The sequence below is a fragment of the Hetaerina americana genome, unplaced genomic scaffold (assembly GCF_022747635.1).
Source record: "Hetaerina americana unplaced genomic scaffold, ioHetAmer1.1.p SCAF_48, whole genome shotgun sequence".
NCBI classification, from domain to species: domain Eukaryota; kingdom Metazoa; phylum Arthropoda; class Insecta; order Odonata; family Calopterygidae; genus Hetaerina; species Hetaerina americana.
In genome coordinates this window covers 3,536,023-3,558,881 of record NW_027287073.1, presented here as the reverse complement: position 1 = coordinate 3,558,881, position 22,859 = coordinate 3,536,023, and the positions used below count along the sequence as shown (strand labels likewise).

At 41.7% G+C, this 22,859-nt stretch overlaps 1 protein-coding gene across 4 annotated transcripts in view; it reads left to right on the top strand.

Annotated features, from left to right (window-relative positions):
• The window catches only part of Pli (E3 ubiquitin-protein ligase pellino), a 339,132-nt gene extending 317,208 nt beyond the window's left edge, over window positions 1-21,924 (top strand). For all 4 annotated transcript variants that reach the window (XM_071591522.1, XM_071591520.1, XM_071591521.1 and 1 more), the window contains 3 exons: window positions 15,059-15,280; window positions 18,323-18,438; window positions 19,925-21,924. In XM_071591522.1, coding sequence (XP_071447623.1) covers window positions 15,059-15,280; window positions 18,323-18,438; window positions 19,925-20,051 — 465 coding nt within the window. In that variant the 3' untranslated portion in view covers window positions 20,052-21,924. The remainder of the gene's footprint in view (window positions 1-15,058; window positions 15,281-18,322; window positions 18,439-19,924) is intronic.
• The last annotated feature ends 935 nt before the right edge of the window (window positions 21,925-22,859 follow it).

The window sequence follows — 22,859 nt, the reverse complement described above, 5'->3', positions numbered from 1 at the left end:
GTTGAAGCGCGATATTCTCATCCAGAGTCTGTTTTGAATTCGTTTCTATTCACGCTAATGGCCGCCTGCTCTTCTTCATCATCATCATCATCACTAAACTCGGAATTTTTGATCGAGACATCCAGTTCGAACATCAAAGAAGGAAAGAATAATCGTTTTACAAGTACGTCGTTAATATTGCCTTCTGCACAACCTTATTCTCCTACTTATTGATGACAAGGCTGCAGCAATCATGAATTTGCAGTGCAATTTTGAACTTTATGATGTCGTAAATTCCTAAAGTAAGGTGATTGTCGAAAAATTTCCACTTTGCTCGGATAATTTCTTTTTACAATAATTTGGTCTCATTCCGTACGCATTTTATGACTTGATTCTGTTCAAATTATTTTTTATTCCATAAAATATTGAAGGATTCCTGGAGGTCGAGTCTTAATTAATGCCGTAGTTCGTTCCGTTAAAATTTTCAGCCGGACCCCGCACGAAAATCCATTTCGACCCGGGTTAAAGGTGTACGTGACTCGTGTACTGCCTCTCTCCCTCGCGAATACTCACATTTTGCGTCGTCTCGTTTCGTGTGTGTTTTTGTGCAAAAGACTTCGTTCGGCAGCCTCCTGGACTGAATTACAGGTTGGGGTACGAAGGGGTCGCGCGAACCCCCTCCCGATGAGAAAGTAAGGTAAAAAAATGTCATGTCGGAATTGAAAAGAAAAAAAACATATTCTCTTCGACTTCCCTGGACAAATATAAATGAATCGACCAAATTATAACTCTTTTTTTTAGACTGCTTTTCAACGAATAATTCAGTATTTTTGCATAAAAAGCTGTTATCCTAACCCTCCCGACCACGTGCCCTTGCCGGGGGGGGGGGGTAGGTTTTGTGCTCTGAGTTGCAATGAAGGGAATCAACGTAAAATGTTCTCATAACATTTTTTGCGAAATTCTCATAGGATACATGTGCGTTTTTGGGTGTTAAGGCCACAAAGTCTCGTGCCCTCACGCCCCTCGCAGGTATCCTGAACACCCGCCCTTGGTTCTGCCCCCATGCATTTCGGACCGGATCTGAGAGCCACACGTGCCGCCCCTTTTTACCCTGGGCGTGCGCGTTCCGTCTCGCGTTCACGATCGGTTTGCGCCTCTTTAAGGAGTAGGGACGAATCCTCGCCCGTTAGTCGGCGTCTACGTGACCATCCGGCCCTTTTTCGAATCGCCTCCGGGATGCCTCGGGGGACACCGCCGCCACCCTCATCCCTTCGCCTCCCCGCCCCACTCCCCTCTCTCTCCTTTGGAGAAGGGGGTGGTGGTAAGCGCCACGAGAGGGGAGGGAAGGTGAAAGGCTGGCTGTCTTCGCTTTTACCCCTTTCGGTTTCCCCACCCCCATTCTTTTATTTTTTTTTGCCTGGCGCATCGCCTGCGTTGCCAAGTATTGGCGCGCCCGGAGAATCCAGGGCGGATCAGCTGGCGCGCGAGGGAGGGGGTGGGTGGAGAGGGGTGGCAACCGCGGAGACGGGGAGAGCCCTGACTTGAGTCCGTGCTCTTGGGCCGCGAGGGAAGTTCGCCTCGCGAGTTTCGATGTTGATGGCCGCTAGCCACTGTGACGTCCCTCGCTCTCTGATGGTCTCGTTCGGAATGGAACGTGCTCATCAGCTGAGAGTTGGTGCGAGTCCCTGCAGATGGGAAAACGGGGTGCGGAGCGACCGAATCCCTCCCCGGCCGTCCAGGGCGGGATGCCTAGTGGCGATTTTCACCCGGTGAACTGGGGAACTGAGGGTATTTTGTAAGTGGCTGATGCACCAAAATTTTAGGCGGACGACAGGCATTGGCCAAAACCCTTTGTGTTTTGATTTTCAAATAATTATTCGAAGAAATTAAAGACTCGAGTTTTTCGATAAAGAGGAAAGCTAAGTTTTTGCATTAAAATTGGAGGACCAAGTGGAGCAGTTGGAACGTTTATTTATCTTTAAGTGTATAGGACCAAGATGGTTAAAGTAGTAAGGACTTATTACGTAAGGAATAATTGCGTTTGGCAGAGAATTTCTTACTTAAGATGGGATATGATAGATAGATAGATAGTGGTCTTTATTTATAATATGATAGGATATGATGACAGGGACGTTGAATAAGAATGTTAAGAAAAGAAAGTGAACTTCACGCCGTTCCTTTCGGGGTCGGAAGAGTAAAAAAAATAAACCTCACTTGAGGCGATAATGTGAGGAAACTTACTCCGTTTTTTTAATTTCTTACATGCTGCCGCCTCCTTGCACACTTCATTACGCCTCTATCACATACGTGCATTATGTCACAGATACTCTTCTGATCCCGAGACTGTTATTGTTCCTTCTCTTGATAGTCTCTCCGAATACATTCGTCCAAGACTTTCTCGGTCTACGTCGTCCTCTCTCTTGCCATTCACTCTTCTTCTCTCGTATATATTTTTAGAGATTCAACTCTAATTCTAGGTTAACCGTCTATATACATATGCCGAAGTATTTCCAAATTCAATGCCGTCGTTGCAATCCAGATAGCTCAAGAATGATAGGAGTTAGACTTAAGATGACTTTTTATTTCAGGGTTAAACGATTTTATGAATAATCTGATGCACTGATACGTATTCACCCCTGCCACACACCCTAGCGGTGGCTCGCAGGACATTAAAAATACAAATAACCCCTATGCCTCCAACGAATCTTAAAAGTGGCGCAGGAATTGAACCCTGCTGTTGCTGTTTAGTCTTGCGTCTAGTCTAGTCTAGTTTCATTCCGCCTGCCGTGTTGCCAGTTCTCTGACAGATTTACAAAATCACAAATTTCGGTTTTGAAATCATGGAAGCATTCTGAAAATTCATGCAAAATCTTGCGCGAGAGGACTTGTCCAAATGTCGTGGGTCGAAGTTCTCCTTTTCGGTGCTTCCTGCTTTTGGGCTTTGCACCCATGGTGGGCGAGAGAGGGGGAAGAAGAGGGGGGCATGCGAGCATATGAAGCGGCCGTTCAACTTGTCAGCCATTTAATAATTTCTCAATACATTGTCATAAGCCGGGAGATCAAGTCTCCAAGGTCGAAGCGTTTATTTCTGGACCTGCTTGCGTGTCAAGTGCTCTGTCTCTGTCCTTCGACGCTGACCTTAATTTTGATACAGTTTTTGTTGTTCTAATAGTTGTCTTGATTGATTAGGTTTTGATTTAACACTCGACCAAGAAGGTTTCTCTCGATTATTAATTTTTCCTGTTCTGTTTATAAAATGCGTTAATCGTCTACTCATTGGATTCACGTGTCTCGTATTAATTGTAGAAATTCATTTACACCGTCGTCAGTCGTTCACTTCTGTCATTTGCCCAATGGAGCGGAGCATCGGGAGAAAATACGTAGTTTTCGCCTGTGGGACATTTCCTATTCATGTGGAGTTGAGTAATAAGCGTTGAATTCATCCGATGAAGATGTCATCCTCATCTACATCTGCTTAGTTCCCCGAAGGGCGTATGGCGGGGGGGGGGGCGTTAGGTCACCCTCCGTAATCAAGAATAAAACCGCATTCGTACCTCTTCACTCTAAAACACCGTTACTGCGCGACGCGGTTCGGGTTATTTAGGTGCATTTACATTCAATTTTTCATTTATTTGCATTACTACATGCCAAACATTGCAGATGTATAGTGATCCCGGTTGGGAATTAAATACTACTGGCATCTTTATATTTATATATAGCAACGAAAACAGCTTGAAGTAATTTACATCTTCTTAAATACATTACCCTCGCAAGGACATGTAGCAGGAGATGATAGGTCACCAACGATTCTATTTCGAATCCGCTACTTCCACATACACATGGCACCCTGTGATCCACCGAAAGGGCAAGTGAAATGGGGGTGACCGGGCACCATTCATGTAACTTCCATTGTACTCATTACAAATATTACACTATGAGTAGCTACTCCACTGACTACACTATGAAGAAAAAAAGGAAACTAGTGGAAAAGGGCGGACTCGCATGCAACACACGCACTAATTACCAGATTGCATTCTATCCGTGTAGAACGAACAGTTCTCAATTCTATTAGCTCTACAACTTCATCTACTCGACACACCGCCACCAAGGGCGCATGACGGAGACGCCAGCAATGAATTGAGTTGAGGGGAATGTATCATGTTCCTATTTTCGCCAATAGTATGCGGGAAAAACGAATGCGTGTATCTGTCCGTTTGTTGGTCTGTCCAGGCGATGGGGCTGAATAAGGGAGCTGAATTATAATTTCTATGTTGGATGCAAAAGCAAACGATTGGTAATTTTGCAGTTAATTTTAATCTAGGTCTGAGTCTTCGCATATCTAAAAGTTTCCATATCAGATTTTGTAGTAACTATGCGACGCCTTTTGTTCTTTCCTACGAATTTTTCACGAATCTGCCCTTCTCTGTACCTTGTAGTGGGATGTAGATTCTTTTCTCTGGGCCATGTAGATTGATGATGGCTTAGTAAACCGAAACCTATTGTGTAATCAAGTCCTAAAGTAGAGGTATGATAGGGGAGATGTGAGAGTGTACTTCGTTCAGCTATGACCTTTTACTGCCCCACGCCTTGGACAGTAAAACGTCAGGCAAAAATCATTCGCCAAGACGAATGCGATTCAAACCCGGATCCATCGATTTCCGGCCCAGTGCTTCAACCGGCAAAGTCACCCAGGCGTCCATTCAAAACGTAAAATGGGCATCGGTTACTTGAACTGGTCGTAACCACACGGTTGGAAATCGATCTTTGGGATCCGGGTTCGAGTCCGGCGGATGATTTATGCTCTGTGAAGTTAGTCGCGTTTCAAATGTCCCCTGCGGAGGGGAGGTCCGCAGTTAATGTGTCCCCCGTCGGTTTGCTGTCTTTCGTGTGTACAGTCGAGAGATACGCTTCCGCTCTTTCCCAGCGAACGCGTGGGAAGTATCGGTTTCGTCGAGAGGGTGCCCAACCGCTCGAAACGAACCTGCGCTAGAACTCCACACAAAATTGAGCTCCTTTGCGTGCAGCTGGAGCAGCCGTGTAAATTGCTTCTTCCCTCCGTCCCTCGTGAAGCCCACTGGGAAGGGAGGATGTTACCCCTCGACCATTGTGGGTAGGGTGGAGTGCGGGCGAGAGAGGGAGTCCATGTCAGTCAGAGGGAGTCAGTGAAAGTATATTCTCTATTCGCTTTACCGTAGGTGCGTGGTTCGAAGAAAATTTCATCAGTTGGTGTTCTTCTTGTGTTTAGCACGTCAGTCCATTGGGCCTTCGTCTATCTCTAGGGGGTCCAGTTTCGTATGTTGTTGTTATGTTATTGTTCGTAGGTTTCCCGGGCCATGCCCTTGGACAACCACATCCACTAATTAAAGTGGTGCGATTTCCTTGTTGCTAGGACGTCGTCGGGAAAAGAATAATGGATCATTCGTGAAAGAAAGGTATTTCCGAATATGTTCATGCTGTAATAAATTTGCTCGCAGTAGCTAGCAGATCTCCATCTCCGATTTTGGATTTGTTCATGTGTCGTAAGGAATGCAAACAAAATGGCGTGACAGGGCTTCATCTACATCTGCCGAATGGTTTCCGCCAGCATGTAGATGAATTAACATTTTTTTATATTTTCAATGAATATTTTTTTTTCTCTTTTTCCATCCCTTACCTTACCCACCCCACCTGGTGCCTGCACCCCCTGCCACACATTTTTAGTGGATCGCGGTGCATGCGTGCAGTTGTAGATGGACATCTTCACAATACCCCTCAAAACGCCGTAAGGGCGTGTGTCGGGAGGTGTTAGGACACCATCCCTAAAAAAATGCAACCGCATTCAAAACAAACAAATGCGTGGCAATTCAAACCAGCACAGACGAATATATTCATGCAAAACCCGTTTTAACTTACACTCATGCAAATGAATTTACTAGTAACTAACATCTACATAATACCGTGCAAGACACCACAAGGGTGTGTGGAAGGAATGTTGGATCATCAGCCTTGCATAACATACATAAGCACATGCTCCCACAAATGTATATTATGTCTACGCAGGGTTTAATATTGTCCTCGGTGGTACTTCGAACGTCTTTACAATTTTTGTCATGACTTCGATTTTTTGCTATCATCATTCCTTATTGTCTGAGGGCCATAATAATTCCTTATGTGCTATAGTTAAACTCGTGTGTTTAGTGCCTTGATAACAGTCCCTCTTGTTTTCTTCGCATCTCAAGCGGCTCCCTACTTAATTCCTCGAAAAGGCCTGTCACGCTCGTCTTCTTATCGTAACAATTTGGACGAATCTGATGGATTTTTGCCGAACTTCATCTAATTCTTTTGTCAACTCTTTCTCCCAAGGATCCCAAACGCTTGCGGCGTATTCAAAATTGGCCTAACTTAAGCGAAATAACACTTCTCTTTGACTATCGGCATTACATTTCCCCACCACCCGTTTAGTGAAGCCGAGTTTCTTTAAAGCTGATCCGCATATTTTCCTGATATGTGCTCCCCTAGAAAGGCCTTGTGTTTGGACTTCTCCCAAGTATTTCACTTGATCTGTCGTATTTAGCCCCTAACCTTCTATTTCATAATTTATGTCGTGCTCATCACTTATTTTGCTACGAAATTTCAGAACTGCACATTTTCTTATGGTCAGTTCTAAATTCCATTCCTTGCACAATCCGGTATTGCCTAAATCTCTCGAGTAGCCCGTATTCAAATGTAGGTGTTCGAAATTCTTCTGATTAAAGCTTTTTATTATTATTACCTTCTTACAGTGACGTTTGAACCATGCATCGTCACGTGTTGCGTTAAATTAAAAAAAAATTTTTACCGTTGTAAGAATTTTCCGATTGTTTTTTAAATTGATGGAATGCACAGGATCGAACCTGATATGGACCTGTTGCATATACTCTTCAGCTACTCCTTCACGCAAAGCAAGGCTTACTATTGTATGTTATAAATTTAGTAGTTATTTAAGTATTTATTACCGAGATTTATGAATTACTTTCAATATAGTGATAATGCCTGGATGTCTTCCAGAAAGGTAAACATTTTTCTTGGTAATATTCTGATTATTTTGAAGTCATAAATTCTGATTAACCCTAGTGTCTCTTTGTAGAATACACGGCAGGACTCTCCCTCCCTAAGTGATAACGGCAGTTTGCTCTTTGTATTAATCAATGTTACCTTAACTTACCCTTAACCTAGGACTAGAAAGGGTGGTTGTCTTTCTGGGCTGTGGCTGCTATCCGACAAACTGCATCCCTGCGCCGGCGATCAGGGTTTGAACCCCTATTGTTATTTTTTTCTTGGTGTTACTACCCATATTTTTGAGCCACTCCTCATGTGCACATTCCGTCCGCCAGATGGGTTTTCATATATGTGATCCTTCGGTATCTTGCTTCATGGAACATAACCATTTATCCCTTCTCTCCACCTCCCTATGATCTGTCTATCGTCTCCCTGTGAGTCCTTACCTCATGTCCCTGGTCCCTCAATAACAAAAACCGATGCAGTGGGCAAATTAAAAAAAGCGCAGTTGAACCAACACCTTTCCCCGATGCGATATGTCGCGTCACATTCGGAGAACGGTGCGGGAAATAAAGAAAATCAGTTTCCAAAAGCCTGGAAAATGAGAAGTCTAGAAAAATCGTACAGAAGTGCCGGAATTTGTTTAGGCTGGGGGATAGCGATTAACAGAATATTTACCAGTAATGTTTTCCCAAACCAACCAATTAAAGCATCTCAATGAGGTGAGATCTGGTGGTATTTAATGGTGAGTGAGACAGAAATTCGTTCTCTTTCCGTGTCGACGCTTTTCATTTCGTTCCGAACCTCCCTAAATCACACGTAGCTTCCCCTTTCGCCGGCTGCTCAATTCCAATCGTGGAACCATCCGCCCTTATGGAAGAGCTTAATCTTTGAAGCTAAGGCTTACTTTCTCACGTTGGGGGAGCATCGAAGGGTCTCACGTTTTCTCTCCCACACTTCTTGAATTCTTGAAAGAGGTTGGTAACTGTGGCTAGGCTCTGAGAATTAGCTAGAATTCTTGCTCCAAGAATAACTGGCCAAGGTTCTAATACTTAGATACCTCTGTCATATTTTGGCATTATGTTATGGTTAGAACCGTTACAAAATTATTCAAATGCCTAATATGTACGTAGTAGTTTGATATGTTGGTTTTGCATGTGGTTTTTTTATCAGTTACGGGGGGTGACCTGGCACCCCCCGCCACACGCCCTTACGGAATTTTATGTAGGTGTAAATGTAGTTTCTATCCACCTGAACCGCCGCAGAAATCAATCTGAAGATTGGTTTGATGGCTAGATCTCATTCAATGCTAAGGAAAGAGGCGTCCGAAATTTACACAGTTTGAGTGAAGCTGAAAGTGCCCAAAGGGGTCGCCTCAAATCGAACCCAGGGCCCCTGGTGTGTAGTTCAACGCTCTCTCCTCTGGACTACCGCTACCGCAATTGTCTATCGAACATTTCAAATGGCCTACACGGTTGTCACGCGAAGTGTACTAAATAATCTTTCGTCCACACTTTCCGTGTCTCCTCATCCGAATTTTATTCTCCTCGCAAAACCTTAAGAGTGGCGAGGAAGCTCTCTCGGATAGCGGACACGCAAGTTACGAAGAGGGAACAAGAGCCTCGGGACGCGTGGCACCGAACTGGTTGGGGTCCCTTTCCAGGCGGATGGGCCCGAGGATTGTTTTGGGGTGCTTCTCCATGGCGATTGCACCCTTCTCTCCCAACCCCTCTCCAGCTCGCTCAACCCCTGCATCGTGTCAACCTCTCCCCTCTGAGGGGTCCTCTCGGTCTTCTTTAGTCGCAGGGGATACTCCGCCCCCTTCCTTTTCCTCTTCCCCCCCCCTCGCCCGTGGTACACGTATGTATGTGTGCGGGGGCGCCCTCTAATGGGGAGTGCGGGCGGGTTCTCGAATCGATATCTCCCGCTGCTGCCCGTGTTGACGTTCAGCCTCTTGACGTCATACGCTTCCCCTCCCGTCGTATCTCTGGCTCTGCGGGGGGCGGAGAGAGGGCGTCTGTTTGGGGCGGCGGCGGGGAGGGCGTCCCGAGCGTCTGCGACGTCACCATGACGTCGGGTGGAGAGGGGAAGAGCAGCTGGGCTGAAAGGGGAGGGGTTGGCGTCGGAATCGACGGCGCCTCTTCCACCACCCCAGATGCATTCTCTTCCACCCACCACACCCCTCCGTCGGTGAGAGGAGGCATGCGGACGCGATGCATCGATTCAGGGAGATGGGCGACGCGTTCGAGGTGTGCATCGAATACCACCGTTCTCCCGTGGGCGGTTGCACGTATGCCTATCGTGTCTATCTCCTTATCGATTTGAACTGTTTTTCGCTACTGCACTCTTTATCGAGATCGTTTGGGAAACGAGTCGTGCAGATGCCTGCTGTGATATTTTTTTCATCGGCTTCCCGAACCCCTCATCTCTATAGTATCGATATATCGTGGAATATCGTAACAATAGCAATGTATCGTTATCGTGAGAAACTTCAAGGAGATGAATAATGAGAACACTTAGGAAAGACGGGAAAACTAACGATGAAGTTCTTAAAGGAAAGGGGTGAGAACACTCATTAAGACGATTCAACATCTACATCTACAACATCTACACCCGCAAGGGCGTGTGGCGGGCGTTGTTAGGTCACCACCTGTAAACTAAAATAAAACCGCATGCAAAACCAAATCGTGTTACCTGCGATTGGAATGAAGAAAGCAAGATTGATCAGGGATATGATAAGACATTGATGGCCTGTTAAAAAGGATGTTTTAAGGATCCTTAGGGGCGGAACCCGAAGATCAACCCGTCTTGCTGTGATAAGTAAAATGTATAATGAATCATATGCTGGCATGGAAATGCCGACGATAGAGAGCGAGGGATTGGGATGGAGCCAGAGAACTACTGCAATGAGAAGGCCTAGCCTCAAGGTGAGGATGCCACAGTTATTACTCTTAGGTCTCCCATCAGTGGGAACAAAATCTTCGTGTTTTCGTGTATTTCAGTATCTCAATTAAAGACCGCTGCTGTTTGCCAATTACATTAACAAAGAGGAAGCCAAAGAATTGAAGTAATGATGCATAAATTCCGTGTGTTATATATTTGGTAGCCTTTAACTTGCCCTTCCGGCACCCCGTGCCCTAGATTTTTGAGCAGCCGAGGTACTTTGCGAAAAAAACTCCCCCGTAATAAAAAACTTCCAGCAGATGGCGCACTTAATGTGTTTCTAAAATAAATGTACCTCGCGGCCTAGTTTTTGGCTGTCGAATTACTCGCAACCACGGACAGTTGGGTGCAAAGCTCTGACGCCTTGCCCTGCCAGCTGTCGGTGTCTTCGGGGAATGTGTACCTATTCTTTCATGCCATTTTTGCCTCCTGCGAATCCACCACATTTTTCGCCTCGACCGGAACTGGCCTGACGCAGTGCGGGCAGCTGGGGCGATTTAAAGTGCAACATTTAGAACAATCCGTATGTCGAGGTAGGCGCACAAGATTTAATAATTCTTCGATATCTCCGATAACGGAGTCATTTTCTCGTGTCATGTGCATTACGGTTACGAGATCGTCGTTTCCATGTCGTATCGTGCAGGCCTTAGCGAGGGCGTGTGGCAGGGGATATAAGGTCACCAGGCTTTCGAATAATCGGTTATTATCCGCACTACGTATCATTTTATTTCCCCACTGACGTGGTCCCGGATTGTATGACGAAAAAAAGGGATCCATAATATCGGCCAGTTTAGCAGCCCATTTCCCGAATAAACCTCTCACCTTGGCCTTTCCCGCCAATGTACTATTTCTCAGAGCCAAAATTATGCCCTCTCTTCGTCGGCGTTAAGCTTGAATGATTTGTCTTTATTTAATAGTTTAATTTGTGCATAAATTCTTCGTGCTTCCAGTCGTAACCAAACAAGTTCATCCTTAATTTCATGGCTTTCTCTTGGTTCATACTTAACGATTCCTCACGAGTTGGAAGCCTTTTTCTTGAGGCATCCTGTTGAAACGGGTTCCTGACTTAATGTGGAGGAGAAGAAAGATCCGGCGGGTTGACCATGGAACATCCGACCCTCGCCTCATTTCCCTCCCGCACATATCTAAGGGCACCTACCAGGGAAGTACATAGAGGGAGGGTTGGGCCCCTTCCCCCCCTCCCCTACCGGATGGGATTTCCCCGGACTCCGGGACCGGATTCCTGATCAGTGGTGCACCTATGCGGTTCCTACGGGACCGATAAGGCTTGGGATTAGCAAACAGAAGTCCTTCCTTCGCCTTCCATCCCTCACCTGCCGTGACATTTGCACTTGCCATTTGAGGCTAAGGGTGCATGCCAATACCTCCGCAGAAGCCTCTATAATTGTACTCGTATTTTCATTCAGAGGTAATCTACCCTTCAAAGTTTGGGTTTAAACGATCCCTTACAGCTATTTCTTATTACGTTTTTTGTGCACTTCCTCATGATTACCCTTCAATATGTCCTTCTTCAACTCCTCGAACTTTCTGTCTTACCCGGCAATCCGTCATGTGAGCGTGTAGTGGGGGAGTGCCCTGTCATAATAGTAATTGGTGATTGATACGTTCGGGAAGTACAGTTAGTCGTATATTTTATGTTTCCTTCTGTAGAGATCTCGAATTTTATAATTACCGCAATGCCATATATTCATCTACATCTAGATAGCATCCCGCAAGCCGTCGCAAGGGCGTGTGGTGGGGGGTGTTAGGTCACCACCCGTAATTAAGAATAAAACCCAAAAGCCTATATTGATCAGTTCCGAAATCAATTTCCCGTTACTTTCCTCTGCGGTATGATGCGGCAATATGCCTAATACTTCGACATCGACATAAATACCCCGCGATTCACCAAAAAGGTGTGTGGTATGGGGTGCAAAAAAAAAGGTAGGAAGGGTAAGTGATAAAGGGAGGATGTGGGAAAGGAAGGGAAACATGTTCGTTAAATAGCAATCAAATAACGTGCAAATTTCTATGTATGCTGGAGGAAGATCGATATCAAAACAAGGGCTAATTCACCTAATAAATTAGTTATTTGCTATACGAAAAAAGGGAATATAAATGAACCACAACCATTTATACGACAGGCCTCCACCGTAACAAGACAGGTAATGCAGAATTGAAAAGTAAGGATGGGAAATTCTTGTATTACATAGACATGCAACTCATAGTCTTCGCCCCTAAAGTTACAGGTAGGAAATGCGACACACGGCTGTAGGCATCGGACGGTGTGAGGCGTCCCCCACCCCACAGGAAGAGACGAGGGATGGTAGGAGAAGCTTGAGAAGAACAAAGAAAGGAAGGCATCATTGTACCGAGCACTACTAAGCAGTATCCTGTTGAATTCCTCAATTAAGTCCTGCGAAAGGTGTCCCAAACACTCGATTCAGTTGGTTAGGTCTAACCAACGCGAAATACCATCTCTCTTTAGCTTTCTCATTCGAAGATTTCCCCACTCTGTTCATTTGATGAACCCTAGTTCCGTGAATGTAGCTCCGCGCGTGTCCCCAAGTGTTTTCCTTTTGTTAAGTCAATCTTATGTCTACCACTCCCATGTCATTAAGGAGAAATAATTTGTTTTCCTCAGAATTTAATACTGCACATTTTGTCAGATTTTATTAGAGGACCCACTTCTTACATTATGGAATAATATTGTTCGCATAGCTAATTAAAAGCCTATTCTCTTCCTTTCTCTGCCTCACTAGCGTAACATTCTTCACACTATATTGATTTTCCTGTGTAAAAATACGGGATCCTCTTATCCTAATTATTATTTATGTATGTGATAATTTGTCAAAAGTATGTTTTAATTTTGTTTTAGTCTCCGTCACCCTGATCCACACGGAATCCTAAAGGGCGGTTCGCTATTTTCGTTTCAGAAATCGCCCCCTTCCTCCTGCACCGGGTTTCACTTTCTCGGCGTGCTCCGGCGATATTCTCGGGGAAGCTTCGGAAGCGTCATGTGCATCAACCTACCCCCCCCCCCCCCTTCCACACCCTTCGCTTCACGCTGAACCCCCCCCCCCCTATGAGTTACATTACACCCCCCTTTGCCTCTGTACACGAAGCGAGGGGGGCTCGTTTTTGTGTGCGTGTCTTTTCTCCCTTCTTTTCCCGTGCCCTCTTTCCCCTCATCAATTCCCCTCCACCCCCAAAATGCGTCTCCCCTCTCATCCGACTCCCCACTCTCCCGTTTGTTTGCAAAACTGGCGCGTTCCTCTCTTTCTCATCTTTGTTTCCCTGCTCTCCATCTTTATTTTCGTCCCATATTGTTGTTATCATTCGCCGTGTCTTCATTGTTATTATTATTTTCATGTTCTCTCCTGTTTTTCCCCTTCCGAGCTCCTTTCCCTCCCTAGACGTCTTCCAGCTCGTTGGAATTCTGTGTGTTTGTGTGGGAAGTCGTCTCTCTCTCTCACACATGCACTTATACCCAAAAGAAAAGAAAATACAGAGGCAAAGAAGAGGAGAAAACTTTGTCCTCCCCCGCTCCCCTTTGTATGTGCTCCTTAGGCTCCCTTTCATCGGCGACTCAGGGTCTGGGTGCATTACGTGTTGTTTGAAACGAGGTGGGGGAAGGGTTTCGGTATTGCTCTCTCCCTCTTCGGAAGAAACTCCTTTGGAACAAGGGACGCGAGGGCGCGATCCATTTGAGCCAGGGAGAGGTGGGGGCCGAATGTATAAGTGAACATTAGCGAAAGTAAAAAAAAAAGTTCGAAGGAGGTTGAGTCGTGACTGCACGAGTCAAATCTGTCACCTTAGTTCATGTATCAACGAGTGATGAAATTAATACCCCTCGTATATGTTGCAAAGGAAATGTGGATGAAGAGGGACCTGTTTTAGAGTAGGATACTGGATTTTGAATTTTGTTAGGAATCACAAAATATTTATTTAGTAGTTGTGTCCATCCAAAAACCTACCTTAACCGTAAGATTACCTAATATTAATAATAATATGTTGCAAAAGTATGATTCGAATATACAGTTTTTAAGCATTCAATATTTTCTGGTTAATTTTTTTTTATCATGCCATAAAACTTAATTTGGACTGGTTCTGAGGCGCCAATTTTTGAAACTATATGATTACTGCTGTTTTTCCCACAAATTAATTAATATTATTTAAACGCAGACGAATGGTTGCTTTTATGTCTGTACGACTTCAAATATTGTGTAGTTGCGCGCATATTAGCAGGTTTTCGTGAAAACGATGTTTTTGCGCCATTAATCCATGATTCTTCTGGTGAAAGTCCTTCATTACCACAAGAACGTGCATGCCATAATGGATTTTCGACGTAAAGTTGTATGAAAAGTAGCCAGGGAAGATTATGTTTTATCACCGTCATTTGGAAAAGCACATTTAGGGGTACTAGTAGAGGACATGTTATCAAAATGACATCTCGATGTAACCTCCTTAAGATGAAACTCATGAGGATGAAGAGATATTCCTTCTGAGTCCATCCCCTCTATAATTTTGCTGAATGATGTATTCCACCGTAGTTGGCTATTGTTTGATCGAGGATTCTAGAGACATTGGTAAATACGTGCGCAAATGTATTTTCGTAATATATCCTCGCGAAACTTAAATTTTCTCTCTCACATTTTGAACAAAGTGCCATCTTCTGAATAAATGAAAAATCGTGGTCCATCATTCAATTGGTCGAGAGTTGCAGTGAACTGCGAGCGAATAGTGACGCCTGATGGGCAATGCCACTGGTACAACATATACACTCTGAAGTGCTTTTCACCCACAATGCTACTTTTTGTATTTACCTCTTAACTTATCAGTAGATATGTATTTATTGGTGAAAAGTCAAGGAGAAGAGGTTAGACATAAGTTCGGACAATTTTTTTGCTTTTACATATAGTATTGGCTGACAATTGAGTTTTTAAAACTTTAATGAAGTCTTCCTTATTTGTTTCACATTTGTGTTTTATAAATTGATAGTTGTTTGCAATACCCTGTTGATTAATTGTATCTTGTAGTTTTTAGTGGTTGAATGTGTTTAATGGTGGGTACGTAATGTGCTTAACATTTATGACATTTTTTTCTCTCCCCTGTGCAGACAAAACACCATCTAGAGCGGCAAATTGACGAACTGAATGCCGGGCGCCCTCAGTGTCCAGTGGGTTTGAACACATTAGTGATCCCTAGGAGGGTCACCTTGCGCATAAACGAAAAGCAGCAGCCATATGTGTACCTCAACTGTGGTCACGTCCAGGGTCACCATGACTGGGGTCAGGACAAGGACTCCCCGGGTGCACGCCGTTGTCCAATGTGCTTAGAGGTTGGTCTCTCATTAAAATAATTCGAGTACACCCTTTCTTTCATTGTGGACCATTGTGGTCATTAACATGGAGTAGCCCCTTTCCCCTCTTTTGCTTCCATGTTGAACTTTGAAATGTTCGCATTTATCAAAATTTTGAAAGGTTGGCTTGGACCTCGACTTCTTTTCGTGATCAATTTAGATAAAAATGGGTCCATGGTATCATACGTACTATTAATAAATGTATGAAGGACTCGCGCACCTGTTTGAAACACAGTATGCACTTCAATCCAGAATCTGACCTATAGGTTTAGTTGTTATCAAAGAGAAATAATAACTGTATTTTTCTACGCAGTATTTTTCAGCTTAAGGTGGTACATTTTATAAAGAATTTAAATTAGCTAATGTATTAGTGTATGGAAATGACTAATTTTATGCCAAATCAACTAATTTTCTGGTCCATTTGTTTGGAAATGTATATTTTATCTAAACATTGAAATTTAAAGCATACCATCTTTTTATTCACCGAGTTTGTTGTGTTGCGAAGTAGTTGTCCTTATTTTCCAGCATCAAGCCAACGCGAGTAAACATTATTTGAATAGATTGTTTAACCACAATTTAAACCAAACCACTCAGATTACTCCCACCCAAGAACATGAATTATTTTGTGGATGACATGTAGTCTGTTGATTTGTTCGATCAACTGTGTGGAAACGGAAAACATCACTGGCAGGAAAGGGGCTGTAGGCCTCAGATAAAGAGCCATCAGCCTCTTCACCATCAACTGTCTTTAATTTTGGATTAGTTTTTTGCAAAACTCTAGTAAATAGAAGTACATGCATGTTTAACTAAGTTTAATAAGGTCTTGGGCCATCTAAGTCTCTTGTCTTGTCAATTTTTCTGTGTGAACCTTGTTTTACAGAGATGTGAAATAATATTGCCTCATCATGTTGTTGAATAGACCTAAATTTTTCTGAGATAATTATTATTTCTGTGGTATTTAGTGCAGAAAATTTGTAAGTAGATGGAAGAGGAGGGTCTTTTGCGACCTGCTCTTGTGCAAAAAATACATTTAAGATTGATGAATTTTTGGGGCTAAAATTATCTCCCTTTCCTGTTGTGTGTGTGAGGAATTACACTGTTTTTTTGTGATTCACATATCATTATTTATTTAGGACCATTATTTAATTACTTTTATTTGTTATTATATTTAATCTAGAGATTATATTTCTATGAATAGAAATATACATGGGATAACTTTAATACCAGCAAAAAAGCAAGTTTGCTTTTAAATATATCAATTGTAGTGTTATATTGAAGTTTGAATTGGACAAAGGAATGGTAGTGATATCTTTTACCGATTGCAAAGGACTCTGATGTGGGTACACACATAATGGACCGGGATCTGTAGCTTGAATGTAAACCATATCACATATAATTTACTTACGGAGGCATTACTAATTTGGCTTCTATGCCATTGTGCCATTTAAGAAATGTCACATTCTTGACATGCAAATCCTAAGGATATTTTTCATGCAATGAATCATCGGAAAGCTGCAATTCTGTGTTATAATTGATACTTTGATAAGAAAGGGTGTAATAGGTTATCATCAGCAGGAGTGGGCTACCAGCTAGAGGAAGATTTTTGATGAACCCACCAAAATTATGTACAAACCCAGTATCTCAGTTTTCATGGGAGCTAAGGTACCGCCAAACTTCTAAATACTGTTTAAAATTGCCATTATTACAATGTCCTGATGCTCTTTGAATCCAACAGTGAGTCTAACATCTTGTTTGTTCAAATGTGAAAATTAACAGTTGGTGCTCTTTGCATAATGTATGCCTGAGTTTTCTAATATTGTTGTATTAAAGTAAAAGAGAGATGTTACCTCACTGTGGTTAGACCTCATTTGGAATACGTGGCAAATATTTGGTACCCTTAAGGGAGAAAATAATTAAGGAATTGGAAAAAGTTTTGAGTGAATCTGCTAGACTTGTAAAAAAATTGCTACAAGAAATGAGGAATTGTTACAGAATGCTGTAGGAATTAGGCCTGAGGCTTCTAGAGTCCTGAAGAAACCAAGCAAGACTAAGACTGTTACCAGGGGTACTTAATGGCCAAGTTTGCTAGTGACACGGGGTCAGTAATAATGACCCCGCATTACATTCACAGATTGGACCAACAGGATAAAATGAAAGAAATAAATACCACCAATGACAGATTCAAGTAATCATTTTTCCCTCACATGATACATGATCATTACGAAATCAGACATTACCACTCTTACTTTTTAAAATCAAAAAGCAAATTTTACAACTTCCCTCAAATGCATCCATTATTGCATGATGGAAATTGGATCATTTGTACATAAATATACGTTTGTTAATGTATTTGAAAATATATTTGTATTTTTATGCGTAAGTTAATACTTATACATACATAAATGTGTAATGTACCAGCACCCCCATGTGGTGACTTGCTGGGTATTGTGTAAGTGTAGATTTTTTGTTGCTACAATATCCTAGTTGGCTGTGAAGAATGTTGGCACTTATGTAAATTTCGGTATGTGTGTGTGTGTCTAAGAGATCCCACCTTTCCACAATACAAGCCAACTGCTAACACTGATTCACTTCAAGTGGTTGAGTGGCTGAGGGTGAGTGAGAGGCAAGTGCCAAGGTGGGGGGATTTTTTCAAGGTTCATCGAAACACCATTTGTAAGTTTTAATTTTAGTTCAAAAACAGATCCATATTGTGCTTTGCATGAGATATTAGTTGTATACTGTTCCCCTTGTCTTATTTCCAATATCTTCCATCGTATCCTATTAGTTTTAAGTCCTAGTCGCATATAGTGGTTTTACATGTATTTCATCTCTTCTGTGTATCTTAGTGTACATTTAACAATCTCATAAATTGTTCAAATTGTTGTTTTTCTCAGAAAAATCCATAAATATTAAAATGGGTTTTTTTAAGATGGCCATGCCAACTAAGGTGAAAATGCTTGGGATAGAGATAAAATGATTCTTGTTGCAGTTTTTAAATATCCTTTTGTCTTTTTATTTAAGGTTGGTCCTGTTGTAACCTTAATTGTGGGCATCGAACCAGCATTCTATGTGGACAATGGCCCGCCAACCTTTGCTTTCAACCCGTGTGGTCACATGGCATCTGAGAAGACTGTAAAGTAAGTTATGCCTGATAACCTCAAGTGAAAACATATTTTGCCATAATGAATTTTTAAGGTAAATCCTCTGATGGTTACTGATTTTTATAGATTTTGGTTTGAAAATTGGCCCGTTGAAACTGAAATAATATTACTTAGTCAAGTGCAGTGAAATGCCTTCGTATTTTTCCTTTGCATGATGACTTTTGTATTACTTAAATGACAGGTTTTCATTTCCTGTCATCTATAAGTGGCTGTGATAAAAATATGAGTCAGAATTTGTGTCCCTTAGTAGAATAGTTTGATCTCTTAATACAAATATCAGCCATAGCTTCTTCCTTTAATACTAACCTTCCATTTACCTCTTCAAATATCTAGGTAATAATAAGGATCTCTAATCCTGGTCACACTCTGTATTAACTGCACACCCTAATGTGTTTTTCCGACCATCTTCAACACGTTTCTTCCTTCCCTACTTCTCAATTTTGATTGTTCCATTATCCACATCTTCATCATTCTTCTATAGCAGCAGATTCCCATAATTGCCAATCTTTTCCTTTCTTATGCTGTTAGTGTCCTTTGCTCAACACCTTAGAATAGCAAGACCTTGATCTTTTAATTAAAAGTTTCCGTATTTCCAAACTTTTTGTTGCATGGTAGATTTTTTCTGGTGGAATGACGCCTTTGCCTCATCTATTCTCCTCTGTATGTGCGTCATCCATCACTGTTGTTACTGCTTCCTTGGTAACAAAATTTTTCCTTTCATTTGAGCGTTTGTTGAATCTAACTTATTTTGAACCTGCCTCCGAAATCATTACATAATTTGATTTCACTTACACTTACGTTCATGATTTTCACCATTGATGTAAGTGGGTTTTTGTTATCACAGATCCTCATCTGATTTTCATTCCTTTCTCTCCAATTCCTATGCCATCTGAAATGCTCTATTACTCAATATGCTCAAAACCCCTGATTTCTATTCTTTTTTATTTCATTCAATTCTTTTTAAGTGTAGATGCTGAAGAACAGGGTGACTGGGCACATTCTCATCTAACTCCTTTCTTTAAGTCTAGATTTCTCTGTACTGCATCTGTATTTGCTTGTGTGCAAGGTTCCATTTGAATATTGCTAATTTATACTCTAGCTCTTTTCCTTGGATAAGATGTACTGGAGCCTTGTTATTTCATTTGTAAATGTTGACCTATATCATAGTATGAGTCCACTGAAAAATAATGTTAAAAAACATGGCTTAATTGATTTTCAAAAGCTTAAAGTATTGCAAATAACGTTGTAACTTGTCTCCTCTTGCCTAACACTATTACTGCATGTTTACAAAAGTTGGTAAACCAAGAAGAAGCATAGTATCAAGGCAATAAATAGTATTTATTGGGGGTGGGGGGGGTCTCACTTCAAACCCACATGTAATTATTTTACATTTTCAAATGCATTTGTTTCATTTAATGCGATTCAATCCTAATTCTGGTGTATTGTTTTTTCTCAATTGCAGATATTGGGCATCAGTACCAATCCCTCATGGCACCAATGGCTTTGATGCCATGTGTCCATTCTGTGCAACTCCCTTGGCTGGATATCCTGGCTACGCCAAACTCATCTTCCAGGACAATGTGGACTGAGGAATTAACTTTCCCATGTCTGAGGATGGTCTGCATCCCTCAGAAATAGGTGTCCCTCCCCTCTCCCTCAAACCCATGATTTGCACCAAATCTGAGCTTTTTATGGCATTAGTTTATTGGCTCGAATTGAAACCTGTGTTCCCTCGTACCCCCCCACCAAATGCAGGGAAGTTACTGTTTCCTGCAGTTCTCTATTGTTGTTCATTTAGGGTCTGCAGGAATAAGATGTCCCTGAAATCACCAAAAATATGCCTTTGATTATTTTTGCACCTGCCTGTCGTCTTTGTGTGTGTACTTGCATGTTTGTGTTCATGCGTGTGTGTGTGAGTTTGCGTCCAGGGGTGCATCGGTGTGTGTTTTTTAATATGTATGTGTGGAAATGAAACGTTAACGGAAGAGCATATCTTGTCCCAATCATTGCAGTAGGGTTTGTGGATATTTGTGTGCATTGTTTGGTGCAGAAAGGAATACTGGACACTTAAGAGGAGTGTGATCGAGACTCTTTGGAGATTTCCTATCATTAAAAAAAAAATGAATCAAGACTGGTGTGATCTGATGTTTCAGTGCCATAAGGTACAACTAGTGCCACTTAAGTGACATTACACAAACTTGCAAGAATTTTCCAACCAGGAAGTGAGTGTATTCTCTCCCATAGGTGTATTGCAAGTCAAAGTGATTACAGTGGAAATAAATCTCTTTGTCACCATGTTACTTTTTTGCTCTTCATCTATGTCAGATGTTCTGTTAAACGTTCCTAATCTTGTCATTGGGAGTCTTCTTAATCAATCGATGGAAAGGAACATTTATTGTTGCAGGGTTGCGCCCCCATGTCTGGTTTTGTTTGTGATGGGAGGTGGAGATAAAATTAATTTAGTGAAATGTAATTGGTGAAAAAAAAATTGATTCACTCCCCATTTCAGACCAAACTTTACATAACCATCAGGCTATATCCATTCCCCTTAATCATCTAGAGCCAATCATGCCCTAATTCCATGGTTGGCTGTGTAAAACTGCATCATTGTATATGTGGACAGTATTGAATGAGGTGGAGTACTCAGTGAACTGAATTTAAATTCCATTACTTATAGTTTTCAACCATCTTGTAATATACTATGTTTCCAGTATGCATATATAATTTTGGCCAAAGTGGCTTAGATTAGAGGTAGTGTGTATTTATTTGAGCCTCCTAATAGGGGGTGGAGTATGGCTGTAAAGTCTACTAAAAGACTGTAGAATTTCATACAAAGATGGCATTAAATATTAATTAATTAATTTCTTTATGGCTGGTTATTGGTATTCTAAGTTAACGGTGAGATTAATTTTCAGGCTCATAAATTATGTATTCATTGAAATTATTCATGCTGTTGTTATTTGGATATGATGCACCAGTATGATGTTGAAATTAGGTCAGGGCCAAATGTTTTTATATAGTGAATTTCAAGATGCCTAGATAAATAAATACCAATTTATTACCCATTCCTGGACTGCTTGTCTTTTTTGTACATGCATATTGATTTTGTTGTGTATTAGTTACATAATTTAATATTCTGTCTTCACAGACATGCCTTCCTGTTCTTTCAGATTGTGGTTCAAGTTGAAATCAGAATGTATGTAATGATTAAAAGAAAGGCTGTCGTTAATAGTTTTGAAATTCGGACACCGTTTATGCTTTTATGTGGACATACTTTCCTTACTCCATTAACTCCCTGATTAAATCTTCTGTGTGGTCATTATTTTGCTGAAAATTCTGCTGGTGTCAGGTTCTCTATAATGGCAATGCCTGAGGTGAACCTACTGTTTCTGTTTTTCCTGGATATTATACCACCGTAATAACATATGTAAATGGAATCGTAATAAAAACAATCATAATTAATGAGCGTTCTCAGTTTCCTGTGTTGTTGAAAAATTGTGTAATTTTGTAGCTACTTTTAATTTAGTTTTCTTTAAAAACGTAAGATAATGAAGGTTACCATCAATCTTTGCTCTTTATCAAGTTTGAAGTTCATTCTGAGAGTGTTTATTGTAATGGAAAATGTTCAGTGGATCTTTATTCTACTTGTGCTACATACATCATTACATTGATATACATCTGTTATGACAAAGTAAAGTTAACTGGAACACACACAGTTATCCCTTTTCTAAAATGTTAACCGTTATTTGTTAATAAGTGATGATGTGAATTGCTGCCAGAAACTACTCATCGCTTACATCACACTACCCATTCACTTGTCTCTTGTAGCATTCACGTCAACTCTCCACTTTGATGGTAACTAATGTTCATTTAAGTACACAACCAGAGTTGTCATCGCCCTTAAAATTTCGATCCCTCAATTTTGTTGTGTAATCACATTTTTACCACGTTGACTAAAGCAGTTAATGACAATGTTTCAGAATTAATTTTAAAGCTTGGTGTGCCAATTGCCTAATTTGAATTTAATGGAATATTTATTAGCTTCAATTCACATCCGCTTATTAGAAAGGATCACTACCTCAATGCCTTGTTATTTAAACTCTCAAAGCTGTAACAGAGAGAGAGAGAGACTCTTATGTCTCCAAATTTGGTGGAATAGTTTGCAAAGCTGTGCAGCACAGTGATGGTGTGTGGTATTAGGAAGGGCGTGCAGATCACCCATAGGCACAGTGATGGTTCCATGACTATATTGTCCCCTCTATTTAGTGGTTTCTATTCTAGAGACTCTTCTCAATAGTTTTATGATGTTCTCTAATGTTAATCATTGATTTTGGTGATCAGGAATTCCTAAATCAAGTCAAACCCTACAAATGCAAGGTACAGCATGCCTCCGGGGC